The sequence below is a fragment of the Poecile atricapillus genome, unplaced genomic scaffold (assembly GCF_030490865.1).
Source record: "Poecile atricapillus isolate bPoeAtr1 unplaced genomic scaffold, bPoeAtr1.hap1 scaffold_186, whole genome shotgun sequence".
Lineage (NCBI taxonomy): Eukaryota > Metazoa > Chordata > Aves > Passeriformes > Paridae > Poecile > Poecile atricapillus.
This window is the reverse complement of record NW_026709023.1, coordinates 47611-74876: the sequence shown is the minus strand read 5'-3', so window position 1 is coordinate 74876 and position 27266 is coordinate 47611. Positions and strand designations below refer to the sequence as shown.

The 27266-nt window shown below is 60.4% G+C and overlaps 3 protein-coding genes across 3 annotated transcripts in view; 2 read left to right on the top strand and 1 right to left on the bottom strand.

The window, feature by feature from the left end:
- Window positions 1-862: 862 nt before the first annotated feature.
- LOC131574235 (RNA-binding protein 10-like) lies at window positions 863-16978 on the bottom strand. The gene is made up of 11 exons (XM_058828660.1): window positions 16818-16978; window positions 16339-16366; window positions 12135-12291; window positions 11242-11436; window positions 9804-9873; window positions 7582-7655; window positions 5785-5871; window positions 4778-4838; window positions 2613-2771; window positions 1683-1845; window positions 863-967 (listed from the first exon to the last, which is right to left on the bottom strand). Exons 2-10 carry the CDS (start codon window positions 16353-16355, stop codon window positions 1721-1723), a joined length of 945 nt encoding a protein of 314 aa, XP_058684643.1. The 5' UTR covers window positions 16356-16366; window positions 16818-16978; the 3' UTR covers window positions 863-967; window positions 1683-1720.
- Window positions 16979-17133: 155 nt separating this feature from the next.
- LOC131574236 (NADH dehydrogenase [ubiquinone] 1 beta subcomplex subunit 11, mitochondrial-like) lies at window positions 17134-19155 on the top strand. Its single transcript, XM_058828661.1, has 3 exons — window positions 17134-17315; window positions 18329-18459; window positions 18951-19155. Exons 1-3 carry the CDS (start codon window positions 17163-17165, stop codon window positions 19072-19074), a joined length of 408 nt encoding a protein of 135 aa, XP_058684644.1. The 5' UTR covers window positions 17134-17162; the 3' UTR covers window positions 19075-19155.
- A 917-nt stretch (window positions 19156-20072) lies between these two features.
- Window positions 20073-27266, top strand: part of LOC131574237 (ubiquitin-like modifier-activating enzyme 1) — a 48426-nt gene continuing 41232 nt past the window's right edge. Inside the window, exons 1-3 of the mRNA XM_058828662.1 lie at window positions 20073-20185; window positions 23989-24099; window positions 25202-25260. Of these exons, the coding sequence (XP_058684645.1) occupies window positions 23989-24099; window positions 25202-25260 (170 nt within the window). The 5' untranslated portion in view covers window positions 20073-20185. The remainder of the gene's footprint in view (window positions 20186-23988; window positions 24100-25201; window positions 25261-27266) is intronic.

Below are 27266 nucleotides of genomic sequence, written 5' to 3'. Positions count from 1 at the left end.
TGGGTGTTGTTCTGTGGTGTGGCCTGTGCTGGGTGTGGTTCTGTGGGTGTGGCCTGTGTTGGGTGTTGTTCTGGGGGTGTGGCCTATGTTGGGTGTGGTTCTGGGGGCGGGGTCTGTGTTGGGTGTGGTTCTGGGGGTGTGGCCTGTGCTGGGTGTTGTTCTGTGGGTGTGGCCTGTGCTGGGTGTGGTTCTGTGGGTGTGGCCTGTGCTGGGTGTTGTTCTGTGGGTGTGGCCTGTGCTGGGTGTGGTTCTGTGGGTGTGGCCTGTGCTGGGTGTTGTTCTGTGGGTGTGGCCTGTGTCGGGTGTGGTTCTGTGGGTGTGGCCTGTGTCGGGTGTGGTTCTGTGGGTGTGGCCTGTGTCGGGTGTGGTTCTATGGGTGTGGCCTGTGTTGGGTGTTGTTCTGGGGGTGTGGCCTGTGTTGGGTGTTGTTCTGTGGGTGTGGCCTGTGTTGGGTGTGGCTCTGCGGGTGTGGCCTGTGTTGGGTGTTGTTCTGTGGGTGTGGCCGGTGTTGGGTGCGGTTCTGTGGGTGGGGCCTGTGTTGGGTGTGGTTCTGGGGGTGTGGCCTGTGTTGGGTGTGGTCAAAAGGGGCGGGGCCTGTGTTGGGTGTGGTTCTGGGGGTGTGGCCTGTGCTGGGTGTTGCTCTGGGGGTGTGGCCTGTGCTGGGTGTGCTGGGGGTGGGGTCAGGGGTGTGGCTGACCCCAGGTGTTGTTCTGGGGGCAGGGCCTGGCACAGCAGCGGCTCCAGGGCGGTGCCCAGGTGTGCTGCCCTGCCCCTCCAGGCCCCGCCCCCCTCAGGCCCCGCCCCCTCAGGCCCCGCCCCCTCCGGCCCCGCCCCCTCGGGCCCCGCCCCCTCAGGCCCCGCCCCCTCACCTCTTGGAGCCTTTGGCGAACTCCACGTTGATGCTTTTGCCGTCGATGTGCAGGGGGGGGTGCAGGGCCTGCAGCATCTGCAGCAGCTGCGCCGCTTCCTGCGCCCGCCCGCCCGTCAGCGCGTCCCAGTACATCCCAGTATATCCCAGTGCCCTCCCAGTGCATCCCAGTGCTCCCAAGTCCCCTCCCAGTGCATCCCAGTGTGTCCCAGTGCATCCCAGTGCATCCCAGTGCTCCCAAATCCCCTCCCAGTGCATCCCAGTGTGTCCCAGTGCATCCCAGTATATCCCAGTACATCCCAGTGCCCTCCCAGTGCTCCCAAATCCCTTCCCAGTGCATCCCAGTGTGTCCCAGTGCCTGCCCAGGTCCTGCCTGGGGCCTCCCAGTGCCCCCCCCCTCCCCAGTGCATCCCAGTGCCCTCCCAGTGCATCCCAGTTACCCCCAGTGCCCTCCCAATACATCCCAGTGCCCTCCCAGTATATCCCAGTGCATCCCAGTGCCCTCCCAGTGCATCCCAGTTACCCCCAGTGCCCTCCCAATACATCCCAGTGCATCCCAGTTACACCCAGTGCCCTCTCAGTGCCTTCCCAATACATCCCAGTGCCTCCCAATACATCCCAGTGCCCTCCCAGTATATCCCAGTGCATCCAGTACCCTCCCAGTGCTCCCAAATCCCCTCCCAGTACATCCCAGTGTGTCCCAGTGGCCCCAAATCCACTCCCAGTCCCTCCAAGTGCCCCCCAATCCTGTCCCAGTCCCCCACCAGTCCCTCCCAGTGCCCCCCAGTCCCTCCCAGTCGCTCCCAGTGCCCACCACGATGGTGCTGAGCTGCACGAAGGCGAAGCCGCGGTTCAGCTGTGTCTGTCTGTCCTTGATGACGCGGACGTTGGCGGCCGAGAGGGCGGCGAAGGGGGCGAGCGCGGCCAGGATGGACTCGAGGCTGCTCCTTGGGGGTGCAGGTTCCGCAGGATGATGGCTGTGGGGACAGGGGGACACCTGGGGACATCTGGGGACAGCTGGGGGCAACTGGGGGCAACTGGGACACACCTGGGGACACACCTGGGGACAGCTGGGACAGCTGTGGACACCTGGGGACACACCTGGGGACACACCTGGGGACACCTGGGGACACCTGGGGACAGCTGGGGAGAGCTGGGGACACCTGGGGAGAGCTGGGGACACACCTGGGGACACCTGGGGACACCTGGGGAGAGCTGGGGACACCTGGGGACACCTGGGAGAGCTGGGGACACACCTGGGGACACCTGGGGACACTCTGGGGACACCTGGGACAGCTGGGGACACCTGGGGACAGCTGGGGACAGCTGGGGACACACCTGGGGACACCTGGGGACACTCTGGGGACAGCTGGGGACAGCTGGGGACACACCTGGGGACACCTGGGGACACACCTGGACACATCTGGGGACAGCTGGGGACACCTGGGACAGCTGGGGACAGCTGGGGACACACCTGAGACACCTGGGGACACACCTGGACACATCTAGGGACACCTGGGGACACACCTGAGACACCTGGGGACACTGGGGGACACCTGGGGACACCTGAGTTCCCCCCAAATCCATCCCAGGACTTCTCAACCCACCTCAAAAAATCCCAAAAACCCCACAAAAAAAAAAAAAATCCCAAAAATATAAAAATTAAATCTCCCTCCCTAAAAATCCCCAAAATTTCCCCCAAAATTCCTGAATTTCCCCAAAATCCCCCCAAATCCTCACTCACTGTCGTTGGCGTTGTCAGCTCCGGGCTCGGTGCCCCCCTGGGACCCCCCTGGGGGCCCCCCAAGGGTGGGGCCGTAGGGTTGGGGGAGGGGCAGGAGCCCCCCTCCCCCCCCCGGCACCAGCTCCGGACGGGGACCCCCCGGACCCCTCTGCTCGGCCTCTGCACCCCAAAAAAACCCAAAATCAGGGATTGAAACCAAAATAAACCCCCAAAATCAGAGATTGAAACACAAAAAAAAATCCAAAATCGGGGATTGAAACAAAAAAAAACCCAAAATCAGGGATTGAAACACAAAAAAAATCCAAAATCAGGGATTGAAACCAAAATAAACCCCAAAATCAGAGATTGAAACCCAAAAAAATTCCTCCAAATAAACCCCAAAATAAACCTAAAATCAGAGATTAAAACCCCCACAAAAAAACCCCCAAAATTAGGGATTGAACCACAAAAAAACCCAAAATCAGGGATTGAAACACAAAAAAAACCCAAAATCAGAGATTGAAACCAAAATAAACCCCAAAATCAGGGATTGAACCCTAAAATAAACCCCAAAATTGGGGATTGAAACACAAAAAAAATCCAAAATCAGGGATTGAAACCAAAATAAACCCCAAAATCAGGGATTGAAACCAAAAAAACCCCAAAATCAGGGATTGAAACCAAAAAAACCCCAAAATCAGGGATTGAAACACAAAAAAAAATCCAAAATCAGGGATTGAAACCAAAATAAACCCCAAAATCAGAGATTGAAACCCAAAAAAATTCCTCCAAATAAACCCCAAAAGAAACCTAAAACCAGAGATTAAAACCCCCACAAAAAAACCCCAAAATCAGGGATTGAACCACAAAAAACCCAAAATCAGGGATTGAAACACAAAAAAACCCAAAATCAGAGATTGAAACCAAAATAAACCCCAAAATCAGGGATTGAACCCTAAAATAAACCCCAAAATTGGGGATTGAAACACAAAAAAAATCCAAAATCAGGGATTGAAACCAAAATAAACCCCAAAATCAGGGATTGAAACCAAAATAAACCCCAAAATCAGGGATTGAAACCAAAATAAACCCCAAAATCAGAGATTGAAACCAAAAAAAACCCCAAAATCAGGGATTGAAACCAAAAAAAATTCCTCCAAATAAACCCCAAAATTAGGAATTGAATCCTAAAATAAACCCCAAAATCGGGGATTGAAACCAAAAAAAACCCCAAAATCAGGGATTGAAACCAAAAAAACCCCAAAATCAGGGATTGAAACCAAAATAAACCCCAAAATCAGAGATTGAAACCAAAAAAACCCCAAAATCAGGGATTGAAACACAAAAAAAATCCAAAATCGGGGATTAAAACAAAAAAAAACCCAAAATCAGGGATTGAAACCAAAATAAACCCCAAAATCAGGGATTGAAACCAAAATAAACCCCAAAATCAGAGATTGAAACCCAAAAAAATCCCTCCAAATAAACCCCAAAATAAACCTAAAATCAGAGATTAAAACCCCCACAAAAAAACCCAAAATCAGGGATTGAAACACAAAAAAAACCCAAAATCAGAGATTAAAACCAAAATAAACCCCAAAATCAGGGATTGAAACCAAAATAAACCCCCAAAATCAGGGACTGAAACCCAAAAAAATTACTCCAAATAAACCCCAACAAACCCCAGAGATTGAAACCCCCAAAAAAACCCCAAAATCAGGGATTGAAACCCAAAAAAATCCCTCCAAATAAACCCCAAAATTAGGAATTGAACCCTAAAATAAACCCCAAAATCAGAAACTGAAAATCCCCTAAAAAAAGCCCCAAAATCAAGGATTGAAACCCCCCAAAAAACCCCAAAATCAGATTGAAACCCCCCAAAAAAAGGGATTTAACTCCCCCCAAAAAAATCCAAAATCAAGGATTGAAACCCCCCAAAAATCTCCAAAATCAGGGATTGAAAATCCCCCACAAAATCCCAAAATCAGTGATAGAACCCCCCCAAAAAAACCCAAATAAACACTAAAAAACTCCAAAATCAGAGTTTGAAACCCCCCAAAAACCCCCAAACCAGGGGACCCCCCGGGTGTTGGGAGCACCCCAATATTTGGGGTGAGTTTAGGGGATTTTAGGGGGGATCCCCCCCAAGTTTTGGGGTGAAATCCTGGGGTTTTGGGGTCACTCACCGGCTTTGGGGACGCCGCATTTGAAACATTTCTCGCGTCGCTTGAAGTTCTGCACCCCGCACTGGGAACCCCAAAAATTATCACACCCCAAACTGGGAACCCCAAAAATTATCACACCCTAAACTGGGAACCCCAAAACCTCAGCACCCCGAAATTATCACAGCCCAAATTATCACAGCCCAAAATTATCACACCCAAAACTGGGAACCCCAAAAATTATCACACCCCAAAATTATCACACCCCAAACTACAACACCCCAAATTATCACACCTCAAATTATTACACCCCAAATTATCACACCCCAAACCACAACACCCCAAACTGGGAACCCCAAAATTACCACACCACAAATTATCACATCCCAAATTATCACACCCCAAACTGGGAACCCCAAAAATTATCACACCCCAAAATTATCACATCCCAAACTGGGAACCCCAAAACCTCAGCAGCCCAAAACCCTCCCAGAATCACTTCAGGAATTCCCAGTGCCCCCCAGTCCCCCCCAGTCCCCTCCCAGTGCCCCCCAGTCCCCTCCCAGTGCCCCCCAGTCCCTCCCAGTCCCCTCCCAGTGCCCCCCAGTTCCTCCCAGTCCCCCCCAGTGCCCCCCATTCCCCTCCCAGTGCCTCCCAGTGCCCCCCAATCCCCTCCCAGTCCCACCCAGTCCCCTCCCAGTCCCACCCAGTCCCCTCCCAGTGCCCCCCAGTCCCCTCCCAGTGCCCCCCAGTCCCTCCCAGTGCCCCTCAATCCCCTCCCAGTGCCCCCCAGTCCCCTCCCAGTGCCCCCCAATCCCCCCCCAGTGCCCCTCATTCCCCTCCCAGTGCCCCCCAGTCCCTCCCAGTGCCCCCCAATCCCCTCCTAGTGCCCCCCAATCCCCTCCCAGTGCCCCTCATTCCCCTCCCAGTGCCCCCCAGTCCCCTCCCAGTGCCCCCCAATCCCCCCCCAGTGCCCCCCAGTCCCCTCCCAGTCCCTCCCAGTCCCTCCCAGTCCCCCCCAGTGTCCCCACCTTAGCACACAGCCAGTCCTCGTTGATTTTGGGTTTGGGGTCGCTGTAGTGCAGGGACACGCGGTGCCCCAGGAGGGTCAGCCCGGCCTGGGGGGCACAGGGGGGTCAGGGGGGTCAGAGGTCACAGGGGGGTCACGGGGGGTCAGAGGTCACAGGGGTCACAGGGGGGTCAGAGGTCACAGGGGGGTCACAGGGGGGTCAGAGGTCACAGGAGGGTCACGGGGGGTCAGAGGTCACAGGGGGGTCACAGGGGGGTCAGAGGTCACGGGGGGGGCACAGGGGGGGTCAGGGGGGCACAGGGAGGGCTCAGTTCGAGGGGCACCAGGGGGGCACCAGAGCTGGAATTTGGGGGGCACCAGAGGTGGAATTTGGGGGGCACCAGGACACAAATCTGGGGGGCACCAGGGTTGGAATTCGGGGGGCACCAGAGCTGGAATTTGGGGGGTACAAGGGGGACACCAGAGCTGGAATTCGGGGGGCACCAGAGGTGGAATTTGGGGGGCACCAGAGCTGGAATTTGGGGGGCACCAGGGGGACACCAGGACACAAATCTGGGGGGGCACCAGAGCTGGATTTGGGGGGCACCAGAGCTGGAATCTGGGGGGCACCAGGGGGGCACTGGGATGTGAATTTGGGGGGCACCAGGGGGGCACCAGGGCTGGAATTTGGGGGGCACCAGAGCTGGAATCTGGGGGGCACCAGGGGGGCACCAGAGCTGGAATCTGGGGGCCACCAGGGGGGCACCGGGATGTGAATCTGGGGGGCACCAGCAGCACCAGCAGCTCGGACTGGGAGCACTGGGAGTTGCACACGGCCCCCGTGCCCATCCCCCACTGCGGGGATGGAGCAGAGCTCCACATGGCCACCAGTACAGACCAGTACAGACCGGTACAGACTGGTACGAACCAGTACGGACCAGCAGAAACCATTACAGACCAGTACAGACTGGTACAAACAGGAACAAACCAGTAAAGACCAGTACAACCCAGTACAGACCAATACAAACCAGCACAGACCAGTACAAACTGATGTAGACCAATACCAACCAGTAGAGACCGGTACAAACTGGTACAGACCAGTACAAACCAGTACAGACCGGTACAAACCGGTGTAGATCAATACAAACCAGTAGAGACCAGTACAAACCAATAGAGACCAATGCAGACCGGCACAGATCCGCACGGACCAGTACAAACCAGCAACCCCCAGTACAAACCAGTAACACCCAGTACAGACCAGTAATGCCCAGTACAGACCAGTAATGCCCAGTACAGACCAGCAACCCCCAGTATGAACTGCTAACACCCAGTACAAACCAGTAACATCCAGTACAGACCAGTAATGCCCAGTACAAACCAGTAACACCCACTACAAACCAGTAACGCCCAGTACGAACCACTAACACCCAGTACAAACCAGTAACCCCCAATACAAACCAGTAACCCCCAGTACAAACCGGTCCAGACCACTAAACCCCCAGAGACCCCTCCCCCATCTGCTCCAGCCCCCGCCCCCTTTTGTTGCCCCTCCCCCTTCTGCTGCCCCTCCCCCTTCTGTTGCCCCTCCCCCTTCTGCTGCCCCTCCCCCTTCTGCTGCCCCTCCCCCTTTTGTTGCCCCTCCCCCTTTTTTGTCCCCCCTTTTTTGCCCCTCCCCTTTTGTTGCCCCTCCCCCCTTTTGTTGCCCCTCCCCTTTTGTTGCCCCTCCCCTTTTGTTGCCCCTCCCACCTTCTGTTGCCCCTCCCCTTTTGGGTGCCCCTCCCCCACCCCTGCCCCTCCCCCACCCCTGCCCCTCCCCCACCTGGTTGGCCTCCATCCACCTGGCCGCCTCCTGCACGTGATGGAATTCCACGAAGGCGAATCCTCGGCTCTGACCTGGAAATGGGCCGGGGGTGTCGGGGTGCTGGGGGTGGGGGAGCACCCATGGGTGCTGCTGGGACCCCCCCCTCCCCCCACACCTCCCCGGGGACCCCCTGGGATGGGGAGGGGCACCCGTGGGTGGTGCCGGGACCCTTTCAGGGACGCTGGAGGTGAGGCCCTGCAGGTGCTCCTGGTGCCCCTCGAGGGTCTCGGGGGGTCCTGGGGAAGGTTCTGGCACCCCTGGGTGCTCCTGGAGAAGGTTCTGGCACCCCTGGGTGCTCCTGGAGAAGGTTCTGGCACCCCTGAGTGCTCCTGGGGACAGGGATCAGCACCCCTGGGTGCTCCTAGGGAAGGTTCTGGCACCCCTGGGTGCTCCTAAAGAAGGTTCTGGCACCCCTGGGTGCTCCTGGGGACAGGGATCAGCACCCCTGGGTGCTCCTAAAGAAGGTTCTGGCACCCCTGGGTGCTCCTAGGGAAGGTTCTGGCACCCCTGGGTGCTCCTAAAGAAGGTTCTGGCACCCCTGGGTGCTCCTAGGGAAGGTTCTGGCACCCCTGGGTGCTCCTAAAGAAGGTTCTGGCACCCCTGGGTGCTCCTGGGGACAAGGACAGCACCCCTGGGTGCTCCTTGAGATGGGACCAGCACCCCTGGGTGCTCCTGGAGAAGGTTCTGGCACCCCTGGGTGCTCCTAAAGAAGGTTCTGGCACCCCTGGGTGCTCCTTGAGATGGGACCAGCACCCCTGGGTGCTCCTGGAGAAGGTTCTGGCACCCCTGGGTGCCCCCCGAGCCTGGTGCAGCACCCCTGGGTGCTTCTAGGGAAGGTTCTGGCACCCCTGGGTGCTCCTGGGGACAGGGACAGTGCCCCTGCCTTTGGATCTGGCACCCCTGGGTGCCCTTAAGGAAGGTCCTGGCACCCCTGGGTGCCCCCCAAATCTGGTGCAGCACCCCTGGGTGCCCCTAAAGACAGGACCAGCACCCCTGGGTGCTCCTAAGGGGGGACAGACACCCCTGGGTGTCCCTGGGGAAAGGATGAGCACCCCTGGGTGCCCCTGAGGGGGGAACAGACACCCCTGGGTGCCCCTGGGGACAGGACCAGCACCCCTGGGTGCCCCTGGGAAAGGGATGAGCACCTCTGGGTGCCCCCAAAGATGGGACCAGCACCCCTGGGTGCCCCCGAGAACAAACCTGGCACCCCTGGGTGCCCCTAAAGACAGGATCAGCACCCCTGGGTGCTCCTAAAGACAGGATCAGCACCCCTGGGTGCTCCTGGGGACAGGATCAGCACCCCTGGGTGCTCCTGGGGACAGGATCAGCACCCCTGGGTGCTCCTAAAGCTGGGACTGGCACCCCTGGGTGCCCCTAAAGATGGGATCAGCACCCCTGGGTGCCGTGAGGAATGGGATCAGCACCCCTGGGTGCTCCTAAAGATGGGACTGGCACCCCTGGGTGCCCCTAGGGACAGGACCAGCACCCCTGGGTGCTCCTAAAGATGGGATCAGCACCCCTGGGTGCTCCTGGGGAGGGGACGGACACCCCTGGGTGTCCCTGGGGACAGGATCAGCACCCCTGGGTGCTCCTAAAGATGGGAACAGCACCCCTGGGTGCTCCTAAAGATGGGAACAGCACCCCTGGGTGCCGTGAGGGATGGGATCAGCACCCCTGGGTGCCCCTAAAGATGGGATCAGCACCCCTGGGTGCCCCTAAAGATGGGATCAGCACCCCTGGGTGCTCCTGAGAAAGCGACAGACACCCCTGGGTGCCCCCTGAGCCTGGCACAAGCACCCCTGGGTGCCCAAAAAAGGTGACAAACACCCCTGGGTGCCCCCTGAGCCTGGCAGAAACGCTCTCAGGTGCCCCTCGGGACAGGACCAGCACCCCTGGGTGCCCCAGAGAAGGTGACAGAGACCCCCAGGTGCCCCCTCAGGACCAGCCCAGCCCCCCTGGGTACCCCTGGAACAGGTAAAGCCCCCCCCCACGAGGGTTCGGGGTGCCCCCCACCCCAAAGGACGCCAGGAGGGAGGAGTGGGGGGCCCAGGTGTGCAGGGGAGGGCCCAGGTGTGCAGGGAGGATCCAGATGTGCAGGGGGTGGAGCCCAGATGTGCAGGGGAGGGTCCAGATGTGCAAGGAGGATCCAGATGTGCAGGGAGGGCCCAGGTGAGGCTCACCTGAGGATTTGTTGCGCATCAGCCGCACCTCACGGGGCTGCACCCCCTGCGCCTGCAGCTGCGCCCGGATCTGTGGGGACAGGGCTGGGTCACCTGGGGACACCTGGGGACACCTGGGGATACCTGGGGACAGGGCTGGGTCACCTGGGGACACCTGGGGACACCTGGGGACAGGGCTGGGTCACCAGGGGACACCTGGGGATACCTGGGGACAGGACTGGGATCCCTGCGGACACCCGGGGACAGGGCTGGGTCACCTGGGGACACCCGGGGACAGGACTGGGACACCTGGGGACACCTGGGGACAGGGCTGGGTCACCTGGCGACACCCCAGAGGACACCTGGGAGCACCCAGGGCTGGGTACACCTCAAACCCCACCTGAGCCTCTTCACCTGAGAGCCCCCAAATGTCCCAGATAAAGGGGCGGGGGCCCCCCAAAAAGGGGGCGTGGCCATCCCAGAAGGGCGTGGCTAATGCTAAGGGGGTGTGGCTATACCCGGAAAAGGGGTGGAGCCTTTCAAAAAAAGGGGTGTGGCCATCCCAGAAGGAAATGGGCTATGGCTGAAGGGGGCGGGGCTATCCCAGGAAAAGGGGCGGAGCCTTTCCCCAAAAGGGGCGTGGCCAAAGAGGGCGTGGCTATGGCTGAAGGGGGTGGGGCTCTCCCAGGAAAGGGGCGGGGCCTCCCCAAAAGGGGGCGTGGCCACCACAGAAAGGAATTGGCTCTGGCATAAGGGGGCGGGGCCACCCTCGATTTGAACAGCTGGGGCGGGGCTATCCCAGGAAAAGGGGAGGAGCCTTTCCAAAAGGGGCGTGGCCATCCCAGAAGCAAATGGGCTGTGGCTGAAGGGGGTGGGGCTATCCCAGGAAAGGGGCGGAGCCTTCCCAAAAAGGGGGCGTGGCCATCCCAGAAGGAAATGGGCTATGGCTGAAGGGGGCAGGGCTATCCCAGGAAAAGGGGTGGAGCCTTTCCCCAAAGGGGGTGTGGCCATCCCAGAAGGGCGTGGCTATGGCTGAAGGGGGTGGGGCTATCCCAGATAAAGGGGTGGGGCCTCCCCAAAAGGGGGCGTGGCCATCCCAGAAGTGAATTGGCTCTGGCATAAGGGGGCGGGGCCACCCTCGATTTGAACAGCTGGGGCGGGGCTATCCCAGGAAAGGGGGAGGAGCCTTTCCAAAAGGGGCGTGGCCATCCCAGAAGGAAATGGGCTGTGGCTGAAGGGGGTGGGGCTATCCCAGGAAAAGGGGCGGAGCCTTTCCAAAAGGGGGCGTGGCCATCCCAGAAGGAAATGGGCTATGGCTGAAGGGGGTGGGGCTATCCCAGATAAAGGGGCGGAGCCTTTCCAAAAGGGGTGTGGCCATGGCTGAAGGGGGTGGGGCTATCCCAGTAAAAGGGGCGGAGCCTTCCCCAAAAGGGGCGTGGCCAAAGAGGGCGTGGCTCACGTCGTTCTCGGTGGCCGCCTGGGGCAGCATGCGGAGCATGACGATGGTGCTGGCCCTCGGCTCCTCCTCGGCGCCCTCCCGGTAATCCTGGTCCCGGTAATCGCCGTCGGCGCCGAACGGCAGCGCCGGGGGGTCCCGGGGAGGCTCCCGGGGCTGCTCCCGTTTCCGGGGGGGCTCTGAGTTCTCGTAGGAGGCCTGGGGGAGGGGAGGGGAGGGAGGGAGGGATGAGTGGGAGGGGGCTCGGTGCCCACCCGCCGTGGGGTGAGCCCTCCCCGGCAGCCGGCGTGTTGGAGCCTGAGACACAGAGTGTGTGCTCTTGTTTCTAATTCTTTAGTTCTAGAATCCAAACAAACACCAAATTTCACATAATATAAAATTCATGAGTGTGTTTCCATGGTGATACATGAAAACAAATGATAAATTTACATTAAAAAATCGTGTGTGTAGATTAAAAAGTTTCTTAAATCACTGGGTGAAAAAGCAGTTTAGAGAACAGGAGACAAGATGGAAAATTCAGAGTGGTGTCTCTTGTTCTTCCTCTCTCTTCCTCACGTTCTTCTCCTGGGGGTTTTTGGGTGGTTTTAAGTGATTGGGTAAAAAATGTCACAGTGCAGGGCACAGGTGTTGGGTTACTGGGTCACTAAGAACAATAATTTAATTGGCTTTTGTTAATTGGGTGAATGGACTTATAAAAAACCTTGAAAAGGATCTTTTTTAATCATTTTACTCTTTTTCTATCATAGTGCATACAGGCCCTTGTACCTTGTAATGCTGATGAGAAAAGAACGAACAACTGAAACCAAACGAGGGGAAATTACCTCACTCTCATCAATCTTCAGCTCAAAGGGAAAAAAAACCCCAAATTTAAGGTCTGTAATGAGACAGTGGCTCACCTGAGGGGGGGTCCCGGCAGCGGGGGGTCCCTCCGGGGGTCCCCCGTAGCCGCGATAATCCATGTCGCGATAGTCGTGATCGCGCTGGCTGCGGGAGCCGTCCTCGGAGAGGGGTGGGGCACCCCCGTAACGCCCCGTGCGGTCCCCACGGCCACCCCTGGAGAGGAGATGGGGTCAGCTGTGCACCCCAAACCTTCTGGGGGTCCCCAAATGGTTCCTTTCACCCTCGTGGGTGTCCCCAAATTGTTCCTTTCACCCTCTGGGGGTCCCCAAATGGCTCCTTTCACCCTCTGGGGGTCCCCAAATGGTTCCTTTCACCCTCATGGGGGTCCCCAAATGGCTCCTTTCACCTTCTGGGGTCCCCAAATTGTTCCTTTCACCCTCCTGGGGTCCCCAAATGGCTCCTTTCACCTTCTGGGGTCCCCAAATTGTTCCTTTCACCTTCATGGGGTCCCCAAATGGCTCCTTTCACCTTCTGGGGGTCCCCAAATGGCTCTTTTCACCCTCATGGGGTCCCCAAATGGTTCCTTTCACACTCTGGGGGTCCCCAAATGGCTCCTTTCACCTTCACAGGGTCCCCAAATGGCTCCTTTCACCTTCTGGGGTCCCCAAATGGTTCCTTTCACCTTCTGGGGGTCCCCAAATGGTTCCTTTCACCCTCATGGGGGTCCCCAAATGGCTCCTTTCACCTTCACGGGGTCCCCAAATTGTTCCTTTCACCTTCTGGGGTCCCCAAATGGCTCCTTTCACCCTCTGGGGGTCCCCAAATTGTTCCTTTCACCTTCACGGGGTCCCCAAATTGTTCCTTTCACCCTCGTGGGGTCCCCAAATGGTTCCTTTCACCTTCTGGGGTCCCCAAATGGCTCCTTTCACCTTCTGGGGGTCCCCAAATTGTTCCTTTCACCTTCTGGGGGTCCCCAAATTGTTCCTTTCACCCTCATGGGGTCCCCAAATGGCTCCTTTCACCTTCTGGGGGTCCCCAAATTGTTCCTTTCACCCTCTTGGGGTCCCCAAATGGCTCCTTTCACCTTCTGGGGGTCCCCAAATGGTTCCTTTCACCTTCTGGGGGTCCCCAAATGGTTCCTTTCACCCTCTGGGGGTCCCCAAACGGTTCCTTTCACCTTCTGGGGGTCCCCAAATGGCTCCTTTCACCCTCGTGGGGTCCCCAAATGGCTCCTTTCACTTTCTGGGGGTCCCCAAATTGTTCCTTTCACCTTCTGGGGTCCCCAAATGGTTCCTTTCACCCTCGTGGGTGTCCCCAAATTGTTCCTTTCACCTCCTGGGGTCCCCAAATGGCTCCTTTCACCCTCATGGGGGTCCCCAAATGGTTCCTTTCACCTTCTGGGGGTCCCCAAATGGCTCCTTTCACCTTCTGGGGGTCCCCAAATGGTTCCTTTCACCTTCTGGGGGTCCCCAAATGGCTCCTTTCACCCTCTGGGGGTCCCCAAATGGTTCCTTTCACTTTCTGGGGTCCCCAAATGGCTCCTTTCACCTTCTGGGGGTCCCCAAATGGTTCCTTTCACCTTCTGGGGGTCCCCAAATGGTTCCTTTCACCCTCTGGGGGTCCCCAAATGGTTCCTTTCACCCTCGTGGGGTCCCCAAATGGCTCCTTTCACCCTCTCAGGTCCCCAAATTGTTCCTTTCACCTTCTGGGGGTCCCCAAATTGTTCCTTTCACCTTCATGGGGTCCCCAAATGGCTCCTTTCACCCTCGTGGGGTCCCCAAATTGTTCCTTTCACCTTCTGGGGGTCCCCAAATTGTTCCTTTCACCTTCTGGGGTCCCCAAATGGCTCCTTTCACCTTCACAGGGTCCCCAAATGGCTCCTTTCACCTTCTGGGGGTCCCCAAATTGTTCCTTTCACCCTCGTGGGGTCCCCAAATTGTTCCTTTCACCTTCTGGGGTACCCAAATTGTTCCTTTCACCTTCTCAGGGTCCCCAAATTGTTCCTTTCACCTCCTGGGGGTCCCCAAATGGCTCCTTTCACCCTCATGGGGTCCCCAAATGGCTCCTTTCACCCTCATGGGGGTCCCCAAATGGCTCCTTTCACCTTCACAGGGTCCCCAAATGGCTCCTTTCACCTTCTGGGGTCCCCAAATGGCTCCTTTCACCTTCTGGGGTCCCCAAATGGCTCCTTTCACCCTCGTGGGGGTCCCCAAATGGCTCCTTTCACCTTCTGGGGGTCCCCAAATTGTTCCTTTCACCTTCTGGGGGTCCCCAAATGGCTCCTTTCACCCTCTCAGGTCCCCAAATGGCTCCTTTCACCCTCTGGGGTCCCCAAATGGCTCCTTTCACCCTCTGGGGTCCCCAAATGGCTCCTTTCACCCTCTGGGGGTCCCCAAATTGTTCCTTTCACCCTCTGGGGGTCCCCAAATTGTTCCTTTCACCTTCTGGGGTCCCCAAATTGTTCCTTTCACCTTCTGGGGTCCCCAAATGGCTCCTTTCACCTTCTGGGGGTCCCCAAATGGCTCCTTTCACCTTCTGGGGTACCCAAATGGCTCCTTTCACCTTCTGGGGGTCCCCAAATTGTTCCTTTCACCTTCTGGGGTCCCCAAATGGTTCCTTTCACCTTCTGGGGTCCCCAAATGGCTCCTTTCACCTTCTGGGGGTCCCCAAATTGTTCCTTTCACCTTCTGGGGTCCCCAAATGGCTCCTTTCACCCTCGTGGGTGTCCCCAAATTGTTCCTTTCACCTCCTGGGGTCCCCAAATTGTTCCTTTCACCCTCCTGGGGTCCCCAAATGGCTCCTTTCACCTTCTGGGTTCCCCAAATGGTTCCTTTCACCCTCTGGGTTCCCCAAATGGTTCCTTTCACCCTCGTGGGGGTCCCCAAATGGCTCCTTTCACCTTCTGGGGGTCCCCAAATGGCTCCTTTCACCCTCTGGGGGTCCCCAAATGGCTCCTTTCACCCTCGTGGGGGTCCCCAAATGGCTCCTTTCACCTTCTGGGGGTCCCCAAATGGCTCCTTTCACTTTCTGGGGTCCCCAAATTGCTCCTTTCACCTTCTGGGGGTCCCCAAATGGTTCCTTTCACCCTCCTGGGGTCCCCAAATGGCTCCTTTCACCTCCTGGGGGTCCCCAAATGGCTCCTTTCACCTTCTGGGGGTCCCCAAATTGTTCCTTTCACCCTCTGGGGTCCCCAAATGGCTCCTTTCACCCTCGTGGGGTCCCCAAATTGTTCCTTTCACCCTCGTGGGGTCCCCAAATGGCTCCTTTCAGGCTCCTTTCACCTTCTGGGGGTCCTCAAATTGTTCCTTTCACCCTCGTGGGGGTCCCCAAATGGCTCCTTTCACCTTCACAGGGTCCCCAAATGGTTCCTTTCACCTTCTGGGGGTCCCCAAATTGTTCCTTTCACCTTCTGGGGGTCCCCAAATGGCTCCTTTCACCTCTGGGGGTCCCCAAATGGCTCCTTTCACCTCTGGGGGTCCCCAAATGGCTCCTTTCACCCTCCTGGGGTCCCCAAATGGTTCCTTTCACCCTCGTGGGGTCCCCAAATGGCTCCTTTCACCTTCACTGGGTCCCCAAATGGTTCCTTTCACCTTCTGGGGTCCCCAAATGGTTCCTTTCACCCTCGTGGGGTCCCCAAATGGCTCCTTTCACCTTCTGGGGTCCCCAAATGGCTCCTTTCACCTTCTGGGGGTCCCCAAATGGCTCCTTTCACATTCTGGGGGTCCCCAAATGGCTCCTTTCACCCTCGTGGGGGTCCCCAAATGGCTCCTTTCACCTTCTGGGGGTCCCCAAATGGCTCCTTTCACCCTCGTGGGGTCCCCAAATTGTTCCTTTCACCCTCTGGGGGTCCCCAAATGGTTCCTTTCACCCTCGTGGGGTCCCCAAATTGTTCCTTTCACCTTCTGGGGTCCCCAAATGGCTTCTTTCACCTTCTGGGGGTCCCCAAATGGCTCCTTTCACCTTCTCAGGTCCCCAAATGGTTCCTTTCACTTTCTGGGGGTCCCCAAATTGTTCCTTTCACCCTCGTGGGGTCCCCAAATGGCTCCTTTCACCTTCTGGGGGTCCCCAAAGCCCCCCCTGCCCTTGGTGGTCCCCAAATGCCATCACCCCCCACCACAGCATTGCCAAATATCCCCAAATTCCCTGGTGTCACCTCCCCAAAATATGTAATTTATTCTCATGGGGGTCCTCAGGAGCTCCCCGGATGTTTTTCCCCCCTCAGTCCCAGGTTTTGGGGATCCTCAGGTTCCCCTCCCCTACCTGCGCTCGTACTCCATGCTGGCAGCACCTCTGAGGGCAGCAACTGGTCAGACTGGGAGGAACTGGGGGCTGAAGGAACGGGGAAAGCGATGGGGATGGACTGGGAGAAACGACTTGAAAGTTCTGCGGTAAACTGGGAAAGGCAAGGCGGGAACAAAGATGGAACTGGGATGAACTGGGGAGCACCGGGCCGTGCTCAAGGGAGGAGGAGCACACAGGACCACCCTCACACCCCGCCCCTAATTAACATGCGAGCCCACACCTCCTAATTAACATGCATAATCCCGCATGAGAAATGAGCGTGGGAATCCCAGCCCCGCGTCCCGCTCTCACACCCCCTCCCTCACAAACTGCCCCGGGAGTTCCGCTCCGCCCCGCCCCTCCCGGTGAGTCCCGCCCCTCCCGGTGAGTCCCTCCCATCCCCGTCAGCCCCTCCCCATCCCGGCCGGGCCCGTTCCGCCCCTCACGGACGTTCCGACCTTCCCGAGCGCCGCCGCCGCCGCTTCCGAGCGCCAAAATGGCGGCGCCGCTCCCGCTCAGTGAAACCCGTCCCGCCCGCCAACCCTCGCCGCGCTCCCATTGGGCGAGGCTCCCGCCAGTCCTAAAAACTCCGCGTTCTAATTGGTCCTCGCTGTACAGGGGGCGGTGCAGCGCTACGGCCGGCTATGATTGGCTGCGGAGAAAGCACCGTGAGGGAGCGGGTGGGACAAAGCTAACGCAGCGCTGTGATTGGCTGAGCGGCGCGTGGGCGGGACTAAAGCGGCGATGCGAGGTCGCGATTGGCCGGGTTGAGCGGAAGAGGAGAGGCGGAGAGCCGGGGCAAAATGGCGGCGCTGTGGCGGGCGCTGCGGGCGCTGCGGGCGCTGCCCGCCGGGGCTCGGGGCCGCTCGGCCGCGTCCTCCGGGGCCGTGGCGCTGCCGCGGCCGCTCGGAGCCGACGCGCATGAGGAGGAGCCGATGCTGGTGGCGCAGAAAAAGGTGAGAGGCCAAGGGCAAAGCGGGAGGGGCGGGACGGGGGTGTGAGGGGGAATGGAGGGTGGGCGGGGCTTTTGTGTTGTGAGGGGGCGTGGCCTAATTAAAGTGGGCGTGGCTTAATATGAGCGGCGCTTTGGGTAATGTTAAAAGTGGGCGGGGCTTAATTTTGGGCGGGGCTTCGCCCTAAGGAGGGGGCGTGGCCTGTGCCGAATTTGGGGAGGGGGTCACACTTGGGGTCTGTCCCGAATTTGGGGAGGGGGTCACACTTGGGGTCTGTGCTGAATTTGGGGAGGGGGTCACACTTGGGGTCTGTCCCGAATTTGGGGAGGGGGTCACACTTGGGGTCTGTGCTGAATTTGGGGAGGGGGTCACACTTGGGGTCTGTCCCGAATTTGGGGAGGGGGTCACACTTGGGGTCTGTGCAGAATTTGGGGAGGGGGTCACACTTGGGGTCTGTGCCGAATTTGGGGAGGGGGTCACACTTGGGGTCTGTGCAGAATTTGGGGAGGGGGTCACACTTGGGGTCTGTGCCGAATTTGGGGAGGGGGTCACACTTGGGGTCTGTCCCGAATTTGGGGAGGGGGTCACACTCGGGGTCTGTGCCGAATTTGGGGAGGGGGTCACACTTGGGGTCTGTGCTGAATTTGGGGAGGGGGTCACACTTGGGGTCTGTGCAGAATTTGGGGAGGGGGTCACACTTGGGGTCTGTGCCGAATTTGGCTCCAGGTTTGGGGCCATTTTGGGGGAATTTGGGGTGGTTGGGGAGGGGTTGGAAGGGGTTCTGGGGGATTTTGGGGAGGATTTGGGATGGGTGGGAGAGGCTTGAGGGGGATTTAGGGTGCTTGGGGGAAAGTTTTGGGGTGGCTTGAGGGTATTTTGGGGGGACAATTTGGGGAGGGGGACACACCCGGTGACCCTCAGGGAGGTGGGAAGGGAAGGGGCGTGGCCTGGGCTGAATTTGGGGAGGGGGTTTGGCACACCTGAGGGGGGTCTCAGCAGGTTTTGCCCCCTCACAGAACCCCGATTACCACGGATTCTCGGCCGACCCCGAAGCCGATGTCGCCAACATGCGCGCCGCCTTCCTGGCCGGCGTCTCCATCGCCATCGTCCTCGGCTCCGTCTTCGTGCATTACCTGCCCGACTACGGGTCCGTGAGAGGGGGGGTCTCACCCGGGAAACCCCCCCGGGGTAAAGGGGGGAGGGGGACAGCCCCTGGGGGAAGCGATGGACTGGATGGTGTTGACATTTTTGGGGTTTTTAGAGGGTTTTGGGTGTTGTGGGGTCTCCTGAGAGCTCTGTGAGAGCTTCACGGGGAGTTTAGGAGCCGGCACGATGCCCCTGTGGGGGTCTCCAGGGATTCTTTGGGGGTTTTGGGGTCCGTAGCACCCTTGGCAGCTCTGGGGGTGTCCGTAGGAGCCCGTAGGGAGATGATTTGGGGGATTTGGGAGAGGATTTAGGGGGGCTGCAGAGCCCTGGGGGGGCTGTGGGAGGGTTAGGGAGGTGGGAAATGCTTAGGGTGGTCTCGGGGGACCTGTAGGGACCCCTGGGTGCTTGAGGAGGGAGGAATTTGCACACCTGGCGGGGAATTTGGGGTGTCACCATGGAGGTGTGGGCCTCACCTGTCCGTTCCCCCCACAGGCTGCAGCAGTGGGCCCGGCGCGAGGCCGAGTTCCAGGTGCGGGAGCGGGAGCGCCGGGGGCTGCCCCTGCTCACCTCCAACTACTACGACCCCGATCGCCTCTCCCTGCCCTCCTCGGAGTGACCCCCGGAACCCTCAACTGCCCCCCTGGACTGACCCCGGACCCTTTTCTTGATTTATGAATAAAGTTCTGGGTCCCCCTGACTCCCGGGCCTTCTATTTTGGGGGTGGAGGAATGAGAAACTACATCTCCCAGCGGCCCTTGCTGCTTCGTGACGTCACAATCCCGCGACGCAACCCCGAAATGGCGCGCTGGCGCCCGCGCGGCGCTCGAGACTACACCTCCCAGCGGTCCTTGCGAGGCGTGACGTCACCAGACAGCGACGCCGAGCGGAAATGGCGCGCTGGTCCCCAAGGCCCCTCCCGTAAGGCCCCATTTGTCCCCATAGCCCCCTCCCATGGCCCCCCTCAGCCACCGGAGCCCCGCAGAACCTTCCAGAGAGCCCCTGGAGACTCCCGCGGCTCCCCACGCCCCCCGTGGGCTCCCCTCGCCCCCCTTTTGCCTCCTCAGATCCTCCCGGTAACTCTGTGCAGCACCCCCACAGCTCTCCTGGGGTCCCCCAGAGATTTCTGAGCGTTCCTGCGTCGCTTTCAAAGCCTCCAACTTCAAGTTTTCCATTCGCTCAGCTGAATAAAGCCGAGTAACTCAGCGTGACGCTACGTAAAGTCTCCTGCGCTTTCTCGTGAGCTCTCTGAGCGCTCCTGGGAGCCTCTCGTCCCTTCTAACCCCATTAAAAGCGAGCCCAGGTCCCTATAGCCCCCCCCACGGGCCCCTATAGCTCCCGTATAGCCCCCCCCCCCTGCTCTCCGCCATTTCCAGCCCCGTGTCCCCTCCCGGCCGCCGTCGCGCGGTGTCACGAGGCCGCGCAAAGGGGCGTGGCCTTCCTCATCCGGGTCCTTTCGGCAGGAAAAGGGGCGTGGCCAGCCGGGGCGCGCCCGCCCAATCCCCGCGTCGGGCGAGGCGGGGAGGGAGGGGGGGCGGGCGGTGGCGGGAGGCGGCAGCCAATGGGAGCGCGGCACCGGGGGGAACCGACCAATGGGAGAGCGCGGGGGGCGTGGCCTCGCGCGCGCAGGGAGGGGGCGGCGGGTGGCAGCGGCTGCGGCCGCCATCTTGTCGCGGAGGAGCCGAGCGGAGCGGGCGGGACCCGGCGGCGGGGCCTGGACAGCGACATTGGTGCGGGGCAAGGGGGGCGAGCCCGGGGGTCCTCGGGGGTTGCCCGGGGCTGGAGGGGCGAGGGGAGGTGGTCCCGGGGCGGGCGAGTGCGGCCCCGCCTTGAGGGAGCCGGCGCCGGGCCCTGAGGGGGGCGGAGGGGGGGGGGAGCTGTGAGGGGAAACCGCCCCCCCCCCCCCCCCTCACGGGGACCCTCAGGGTGGGGAGGGCGGGCCGGGACCGCGACCCCCGCTCGGGGACCCCCGGGAATGGGGAACCTTCAGTTCGGGGACCCCCGGGAATGGAGAACCCCCAGTTCAGGGACCCCCGGGGATGGGGAACCCTCAGTTCAGGGACCCCCGGGATTGGGGAACCTGAGTTTGGGGACCCCCAGGATTGGGGAACCCCCAGTTTGGGGACCCCCGGGATTGGGGAACCCTCGTTTGGGGACCCCCGGGGATGGGGAACCCCCAGTTCGGGGACCCCCGGGGATGGGGAACCCGCAGTTCAGGGACCCCCGGGGATGAGGAACCCCCAGTTCGGGGACCCCCGGGGATGGGGAACCCCCAGTTTGGGGACCCCCGGGATTGGGGAACCCTCAGTTCGGGGACCCCCGGGGATGAGGAACCCCCACTTGGGGACCCCCGGGGATGAGGAACCCCCAGTTCGGGGACCCCCGGGATTGGGGAACCCCCACTTGGGGACCCCTGGGGATGAGGAACCCTCAGTTCGGGGACCCCCGGGGATGGGGAACCCTCAGTTCGGGGACCCCCGGGGATGGGGAACCCTCAGTTCGGGGACCCCCGGGGATGGGGAACCCTCAGTTCGGGGACCCCCGGGGATGAGGAACCCTCAGTTCGGGGACCCCCGGGATTGGGGAACCCTCAGTTTGGGGACCCCTGGGGATGAGGAACCCTCGTTTGGGGACCCCTGGGGATGAGGAACCCCCACTTGGGGACCCCCGGGATTGGGGAACCCCCAGTTCAGGGACCCCCGGGATTGGGGAACCCTCAGTTTGGGGACCCCCGGGGATGAGGAACCCCCACTTGGGGACCCCCGGGAATGGGGAACCTCAGTTTGGGGACCCCCAGGATTGGGGAACCCCCACTTGGGGACCCCCGGGGATGGGGAACCCCCAGTTCGGGGACCCCCGGGGATGAGGAACCCTCAGTTCGGGGACCCCCGGGGATGAGGAACCCCCAGTTCGGGGACCCCGGGAATGGGGAACCCCCACTTGGGGACCCCCGGGGATGGGGAACTCTCAGTTCGGGGATCCCCGGGATTGGGGAACCCTCAGTTTGGGGACCCCCGGGGATGAGGAACCCCCAGTTCAGGGACCCCCGGGGATGAGGAACACCCGTTTGGGGACCCCTGGGGATGGGGAACCCCCAGTTTGGGGACCCCCGGGGATGGGGAACCCCCACTTGGGGACCCCCAGGATTGGGGAACCCTCAGTTCGGGGACCCCCAGGGATGAGGAACCCCCAGTTCGGGGACCCTCGGGGATGGGGGGACCCCCGGGGATGGGGAACCCCCACAAAAGAGGCCCCAAGACCGGGGTGGGACCCCCGGGACCCCTCAGGGGTTGGGGGGGGGGGGTGGGTGATGCTGTCCCTGGTGGGACCCGATGTCCCTCGGTGCCACCCTCGCTGTCCCCAAGTGTCCCCAAGTGTCCCCAAGTGTCTCTGTTCCCCCTCCCCCGCTGCTCTCCGTCCCTTTTGTGTCGCTGTGTCTGTCCCCGGTGTCCCCGGGGCGGTGACAGCACCGGGAGTGGCACAGGGGGTGTCGCACCTGGTGGCCCCGCCCGTGACCTGATTCACCTGGTGCCACCCTCGGTGTCCCCGCTGTCACCTGGAGTGTCACCTGCTGGGCTCGGTGTCACCTGGTGTCACCCTCGGTGTCCCCACTGTCCCCTGGTGTCACCTGCAGTGTCACCTGCTGGGCTCGGTGTCACCTGGTGTCACCTGGAGTGTCACCTGCTGTGCTCGGTGTCACCTGGTGTCACCTGCAGTGTCACCCCCTGTCCCTGGTGTCACCCTGTGTGTCCCTGGTGTCACCTGCAGTGTCACCCGCTGTGCTTGGTGTCACCTGGTGTCACCCTGCAGCGTCACCCTCTGTCCCTGGTGTCACCCTGTGTGTCCCTGGTGTCACCTGCAGTGTCACCCACTGTGCTCGGTGTCACCTGGTGTCACCTGCAGCGTCACCCCCTGTCCTGGTGTCACCTCTTGTCACCCTGTGTGTCCCTGGTGTCACCTGCAGTGTCACCCGCTGTGCTCGGTGTCACCTGGTGTCACCTGCAGCGTCACCCCCTGTCCTGGTGTCACCTCTTGTCACCCTGTGTGTCCCTGGTGTCACCTGGTGTCACCTGCAGCATCACCTGCTGTCCCTGGTGTCACCTTTTGTCACCCCCTGTGTCCCTGTCAGTGTCACCGTGCGTGTCACCCAATGCTGTTGGTGACCTCACGTCACCACAGATGTCCCCTCTTGTCCCCGTGTCTCCCAGTGTGTCCCCATTCCTGTCCCCATCCCTGTCCCTGTCCCCATCCCTGTCCCCATCTCTGTCCCTGTCCCCATTCCTGTCCCCATCCCTGTCCCTGTCCCCATCCCTGTCCCCATTTCTGTCCCCATCCCTGTCCCCATCCCTGTCCCCCTCACTGTCCCTGTCCCCATCCCTGTCCCCATCCCTGTCCCCATCCCTGTCCCTGTCCCCATTCCTGTCCCCATCCCTGTCCCCGTGTCACTGGGGCTGTTTTGTGTCCCCAAATGTCCAGCTGCTCTCTGTCCCCAGATGTCCCCTGACCTGTCCCTGTCCCCAGCTGTCCCCTGATGTCCCTGTCCCTGTCCCCAGATGTCCCTAACGTGTCCCCTGCTGTCCCCTGATGTCCCTGTCCTTGTCCCCAGATGTCCAGCTCCCAGCTGTTCCCAGCTGTCCCCTGATGTCCCCAGCTGTCCCCAGCTGTCCCCTGATGTCCCTGTCCCTGTCCCCAGCTGTCCCCTGATGTCCCTGTCCCTGTCCCCAGATGTCCAGCTCCCCGCTGTCCCCAGCTGTCCCCTGATGTCCCCAGCTGTCCTCTGATGTCCCCTGCTGTCCCCTGATGTCCCCTGACCTGTCCCTGTCCCCTAACGTGTCCCCAGCTGTCCCCTAACGTGTCCCCAGCTGTCCCCAGCTGTCCCCTCACGTGTCCCCTGATGTCCCCAGCTGTCCCCTGATGTCCTTGTCCCTGTCCCCAGATGTCCAGCTCCCCGCTGTCCCCAGCTGTCCCCCGCTGTCCCCTGATGTCCCCAGCTGTCCCCTGATGTCCCTGTCCCTGTCCCCAGCTGTCCCCTGATGTCCCTGTCCCTGTCCCCAGCTGTCCCCAGCTGTCCCCAGCTGTCCCCTAACGTGTCCCCTGATGTCCCCAGCTGTCCCCTAACGTGTCCCCAGCTGTCCCCAGCTGTCCCCTAACGTGTCCCCTGATGTCCCCAGCTGTCCCCTCACGTGTCCCCTGATGTCCCCAGCTGTCCCCAGCTGTCCCCTAACGTGTCCCCAGCTGTCCCCAGCTGTCCCCTAACGTGTCCCCTGCTGTCCCCAGCTGTCCCCTAACGTGTCCCCAGCTGTCCCCTGATGTCCCCTGATGTCCCTGTCCCCAGATGTCCAGCTCCCCGCTGTCCCCAGCTGTCCCCAGCTGTCCCCTGATGTCCCTGTCCCTGTCCCCTGATGTCCCCTGATGTCCCTGTCCCTGTCCCCAGATGTCCAGCTCCCCGCTGTCCCCAGCTGTCCCCAGCTGTCCCCTCACGTGTCCCCTGATGTCCCCAGCTGTCCCCTGATGTCCCTGTCCCTGTCCCCAGATGTCCAGCTCCCCGCTGTCCAAGAAGCGCCGCGTCTCTGGGTCAGAGCCACCGTCGGGCTCCAGCCGCGCCCCTGCCCCCGCCGTGTCCCCGAGCGTCACCCCCGCCAACGTGAGTGCCACCACCCCCTGGGGACACCTGCTGGGACACCTGCTGGGACACCTGGTGTCATTGTCACCTCTGCTGGGGACACCTGGTGTCATTGTCACCTCTGCTGGGGACACCTGGTGTCACTGTCACCTCTGCTGGGTGTCAATGGTGTCACTGTCACCTCTGCTGGGTGTCAATGGTGTCATTGTCACCTCTGCTGGGGACACCTGGTGTCACTGTCATCTCTGCTGGGGACACCTGGTGTCATTGTCACCTCTGCTGGGGATACAGCGTCACCTGCACCTTCCTCGGTGTCACCTGGGGGGTGCCATGTGTCCCTCAGTGTCACCTGGGGGGTGCCATGTGTCCCTTGGTGTCACCTGGGGGGTGGCATGTGTGTCTTGGTGTCACCTGAGGGGTGGTACATGTCCCTTGGTGTCACTTAGGGGGTGGCACGTGTCTCTCAGTGTCACCTGGTGGGTGGTACATGTCTCTCAGTGTCACCTGGAGGGTGGCATGTGTCCCTTAGTGTCACCTGGGGGGTGCCATGTGTCCCATGGTGTCACCTGGTGGGTGGTACACGTCCCTTGGTGTCACCTGGTGGATGGTACATGTCTCTCAGTGTCACCTGGGGGGTGGCATGTGTCCCTTGGTGTCACCTGAAGGGTGGAAATGTGTCTCTCAATGTCACCTGGTGGGTGGTACACGTCCCTTGGTGTCACCTGGGGGGTGGCACATGTCCCTCAGTGTCCCTTTGACCTGCTCGGGGTCATCTCCTGTCCCTTGTGGGGTGGCATTTGTCCCCCAGGTCCCCAATGTCCCCTCAGCACTGGGTAGTGTCACCTCCTGGGTGTCACCTGTGGGTTTTGGGGGTGACACGTGTCCCTTGATGTCACCTGGGGGCGTGGCACGTGTCCCTCGATGTCCCGTCAGCCTCCTTGGGGTCATCTCCTGTCCCTTGTGGGGTCCCTCTTTGTCCTGGGGGGTGGCATTTGTCCCCCAGTGTCCCCTCAGGGACACCATGGGGACACTGCTGTCCCCGTGGTGGCACCAATGTCCCCGTGGTGACATCACTGTCCCCGTGGTGACATCACTGTCCCCGTGGTGTCACTGCTGTCCCCAGGGAATGGCGAAGAACGGGGCCGAGGCCGAGATCGATGAGGGGCTCTACTCGCGCCAGCTGTGAGTGCTGGGGACACGGGGGGGGCTGGGGTCCCTTTTGGGGTCCCCAGGGGGGTCTGGGGTCCCTTTTGGGGGTCTGGGGTCCCTTTTGGGGGGTCTGGGGTCCCTTTGGGGGGTCTGGGGTCCCTTTTGGGGTCCCTTTGGGGGTCTGGGGTCTCCAGTGGGGGTCTGGGGTCCCTTTTGGGGTCCCTTTTCAGGGTCTGGGGTCCCTTTTGGGGGGCTGGGGTCCCTTTTGGGGGGTCTGGGGTCCCTTTTGGGGGGCTGGGGTCCCTTTTGGGGTCCCTTTGGGGGGCTGGGGTCCCTTTTGGGGGGTCTGGGGTCCCTTTTGGGGGGTCTGGGGTCCCTTTTGGGGGGCCTGGGGTCCCTTTTGGGGGGTCTGGGGCCCCTTTTGGGGGGGTCTGGGGTCCCTTTTGGGGTCCCTTTTGGGGGGTCTGGGTCCCTTTTGGGGGGGTCTGGGGTCCCTTTTGGGGTCCCTTTTGGGGGTCTGGGGTCCTTTTCAGGGGGCTGGGGTCCCTTTTGGGGGTCTGGGGTCCCTTTGGGGGGTCTGGGGTCCCTTTGGGGGTCCCTTTGGGGGGTCTGGGGTCCCTTTGGGGGTCCCTTTGGGGGGCTGGGGTCCCTTTGGGGGTCCCTTTGGGGGTCTGGGGTCCCTTTTGGGGGGGCTGGGGTCCCTTTTGGGGAGTCTGGGGTCCCTTTTGGGGGGTCTGGGGTCCTTTTGGGGTCCCTTTGGGGGGTCTGGGGTCCCTTTTGGGGGGGCTGGGGTCCCTTTTGGGGGGTCTGGGGTCTCCAGTGGGGGTCTGGGGTCCCTTTTGGGGTCCCTTTTCAGGGTCTGGGGTCCCTTTTGGGGAACTGGGGTCTCTTTTGGGGGGTCTGGGGTCCCTTTTTGGGAGTTTTGGGGTCCCCAGGTGAGTTTTGGGGTCCCTTTTGGGGGTCTGGGGTCCCTTTTGGGGAACTGGGGTCCCTTTTGGGGGGTCTGGGGTCCCTTTTTGGGAGTTTTGGGGTCCCCAGGTGAGTTTTGGGGTCCCTTTTGGGGGGTCTGGGGTCCCTTTTAGGGGGGTCTGGGGTCCCTTTGGGGGAGTCTGGGGTCCCTTTTGGGGGTCTGGGGTCCCTTTTGGGGGGTCTGGGGTCCCTTTTGGGGGGTCTGGGGTCCCTTTTGGGGTCCCTTTTGGGGGTCTGGGGTCCCTTTGGGGGGTCTGGGGTCCTTTTGGGGGGTCTGGGGTCCCTTTTGGGGGGCTGGGGTCCCTTTTGGGGGGTCTGGGGTCCCTTTGGGGGGTCTGGGGTCCCTTTTGGGGTCCCTTTTGGGGGGTCTGGGGTCCCTTTTGGGGGGGTCTGGGGTCCCTTTTGGGGGGGCTGGGGTCCCTTTGGGGGGGTCTGGGGTCCCTTTTGGGGGGTCTGGGGTCCCTTTGGGGGGTCTGGGGTCCCTTTTGGGGGGTCTGGGGTCCCTCTTGAGGGGTCTGGGGTCCCCAGGGGGGTTTTGAGGTCTCTGGGGGAGTTTTGGGGTCCCTTTTGGGGAGTTTTGGGGTCCCCAGGGGGAATTTTGGGTTCCCACCAATATTTTTGGGTTCCCACTAAAGCTTTTGGACATCCGCTGATATTTTTGGGGTTCCCATTGATATTTTTGGGTTCTCACTGATATTTTTGGGCTCCCAATGATATTTTTTGGTTTCCCATTGATATTTTTTGGGCTCCCAGTGATATTTTGGGTCTCCTGATGACATTTTTTGGGTTTCCACTGAAGTTTTTGGGTTCCCAGTGACGTTTTTTTGTCTCCTGATGACATTTTTGGGGTTCCTGATGACAGTTTTTTATCTCCTAATGATATTTTTTTATTTCCTGATGATATTTTTTAGTCTGACGATATTCTTTTGTCTTCTAATGACATTTTCTGTCTCCTGATGATATTTTTGGGGTTCCTGATGATATTTTTTGGGCTCCCATTGCTATTTTTTGTTTTCTGATGACATTTTTTGGTTCGTAATGACATTTTTTTATCTCCTGATGATACTTTT

Coding starts and splice junctions, on each gene's coding strand:
- LOC131574235 (XM_058828660.1), bottom strand. Junction 11,437..12,134: donor CTGCCGGGACCCCCCCTCAG/GTGAGCCACTGT, acceptor CCCCTCCCCCAG/GCCTCCTACGAGAACTCAGA. Junction 9,874..11,241: donor AGGCGGCCACCGAGAACGAC/GTGAGCCACGCC, acceptor CTGTCCCCACAG/ATCCGGGCGCAGCTGCAGGC.
- LOC131574236 (XM_058828661.1), top strand. CDS start 17,163: ATGGCGGCGCTGTGGCGGGCGCTGCGGGCGCTGCGGGCGCTGCCCGCC. Junction 17,316..18,328: donor TGCTGGTGGCGCAGAAAAAG/GTGAGAGGCCAA, acceptor GCCCCCTCACAG/AACCCCGATTACCACGGATT. Junction 18,460..18,950: donor CATTACCTGCCCGACTACGG/GTCCGTGAGAGG, acceptor TTCCCCCCACAG/GCTGCAGCAGTGGGCCCGGC.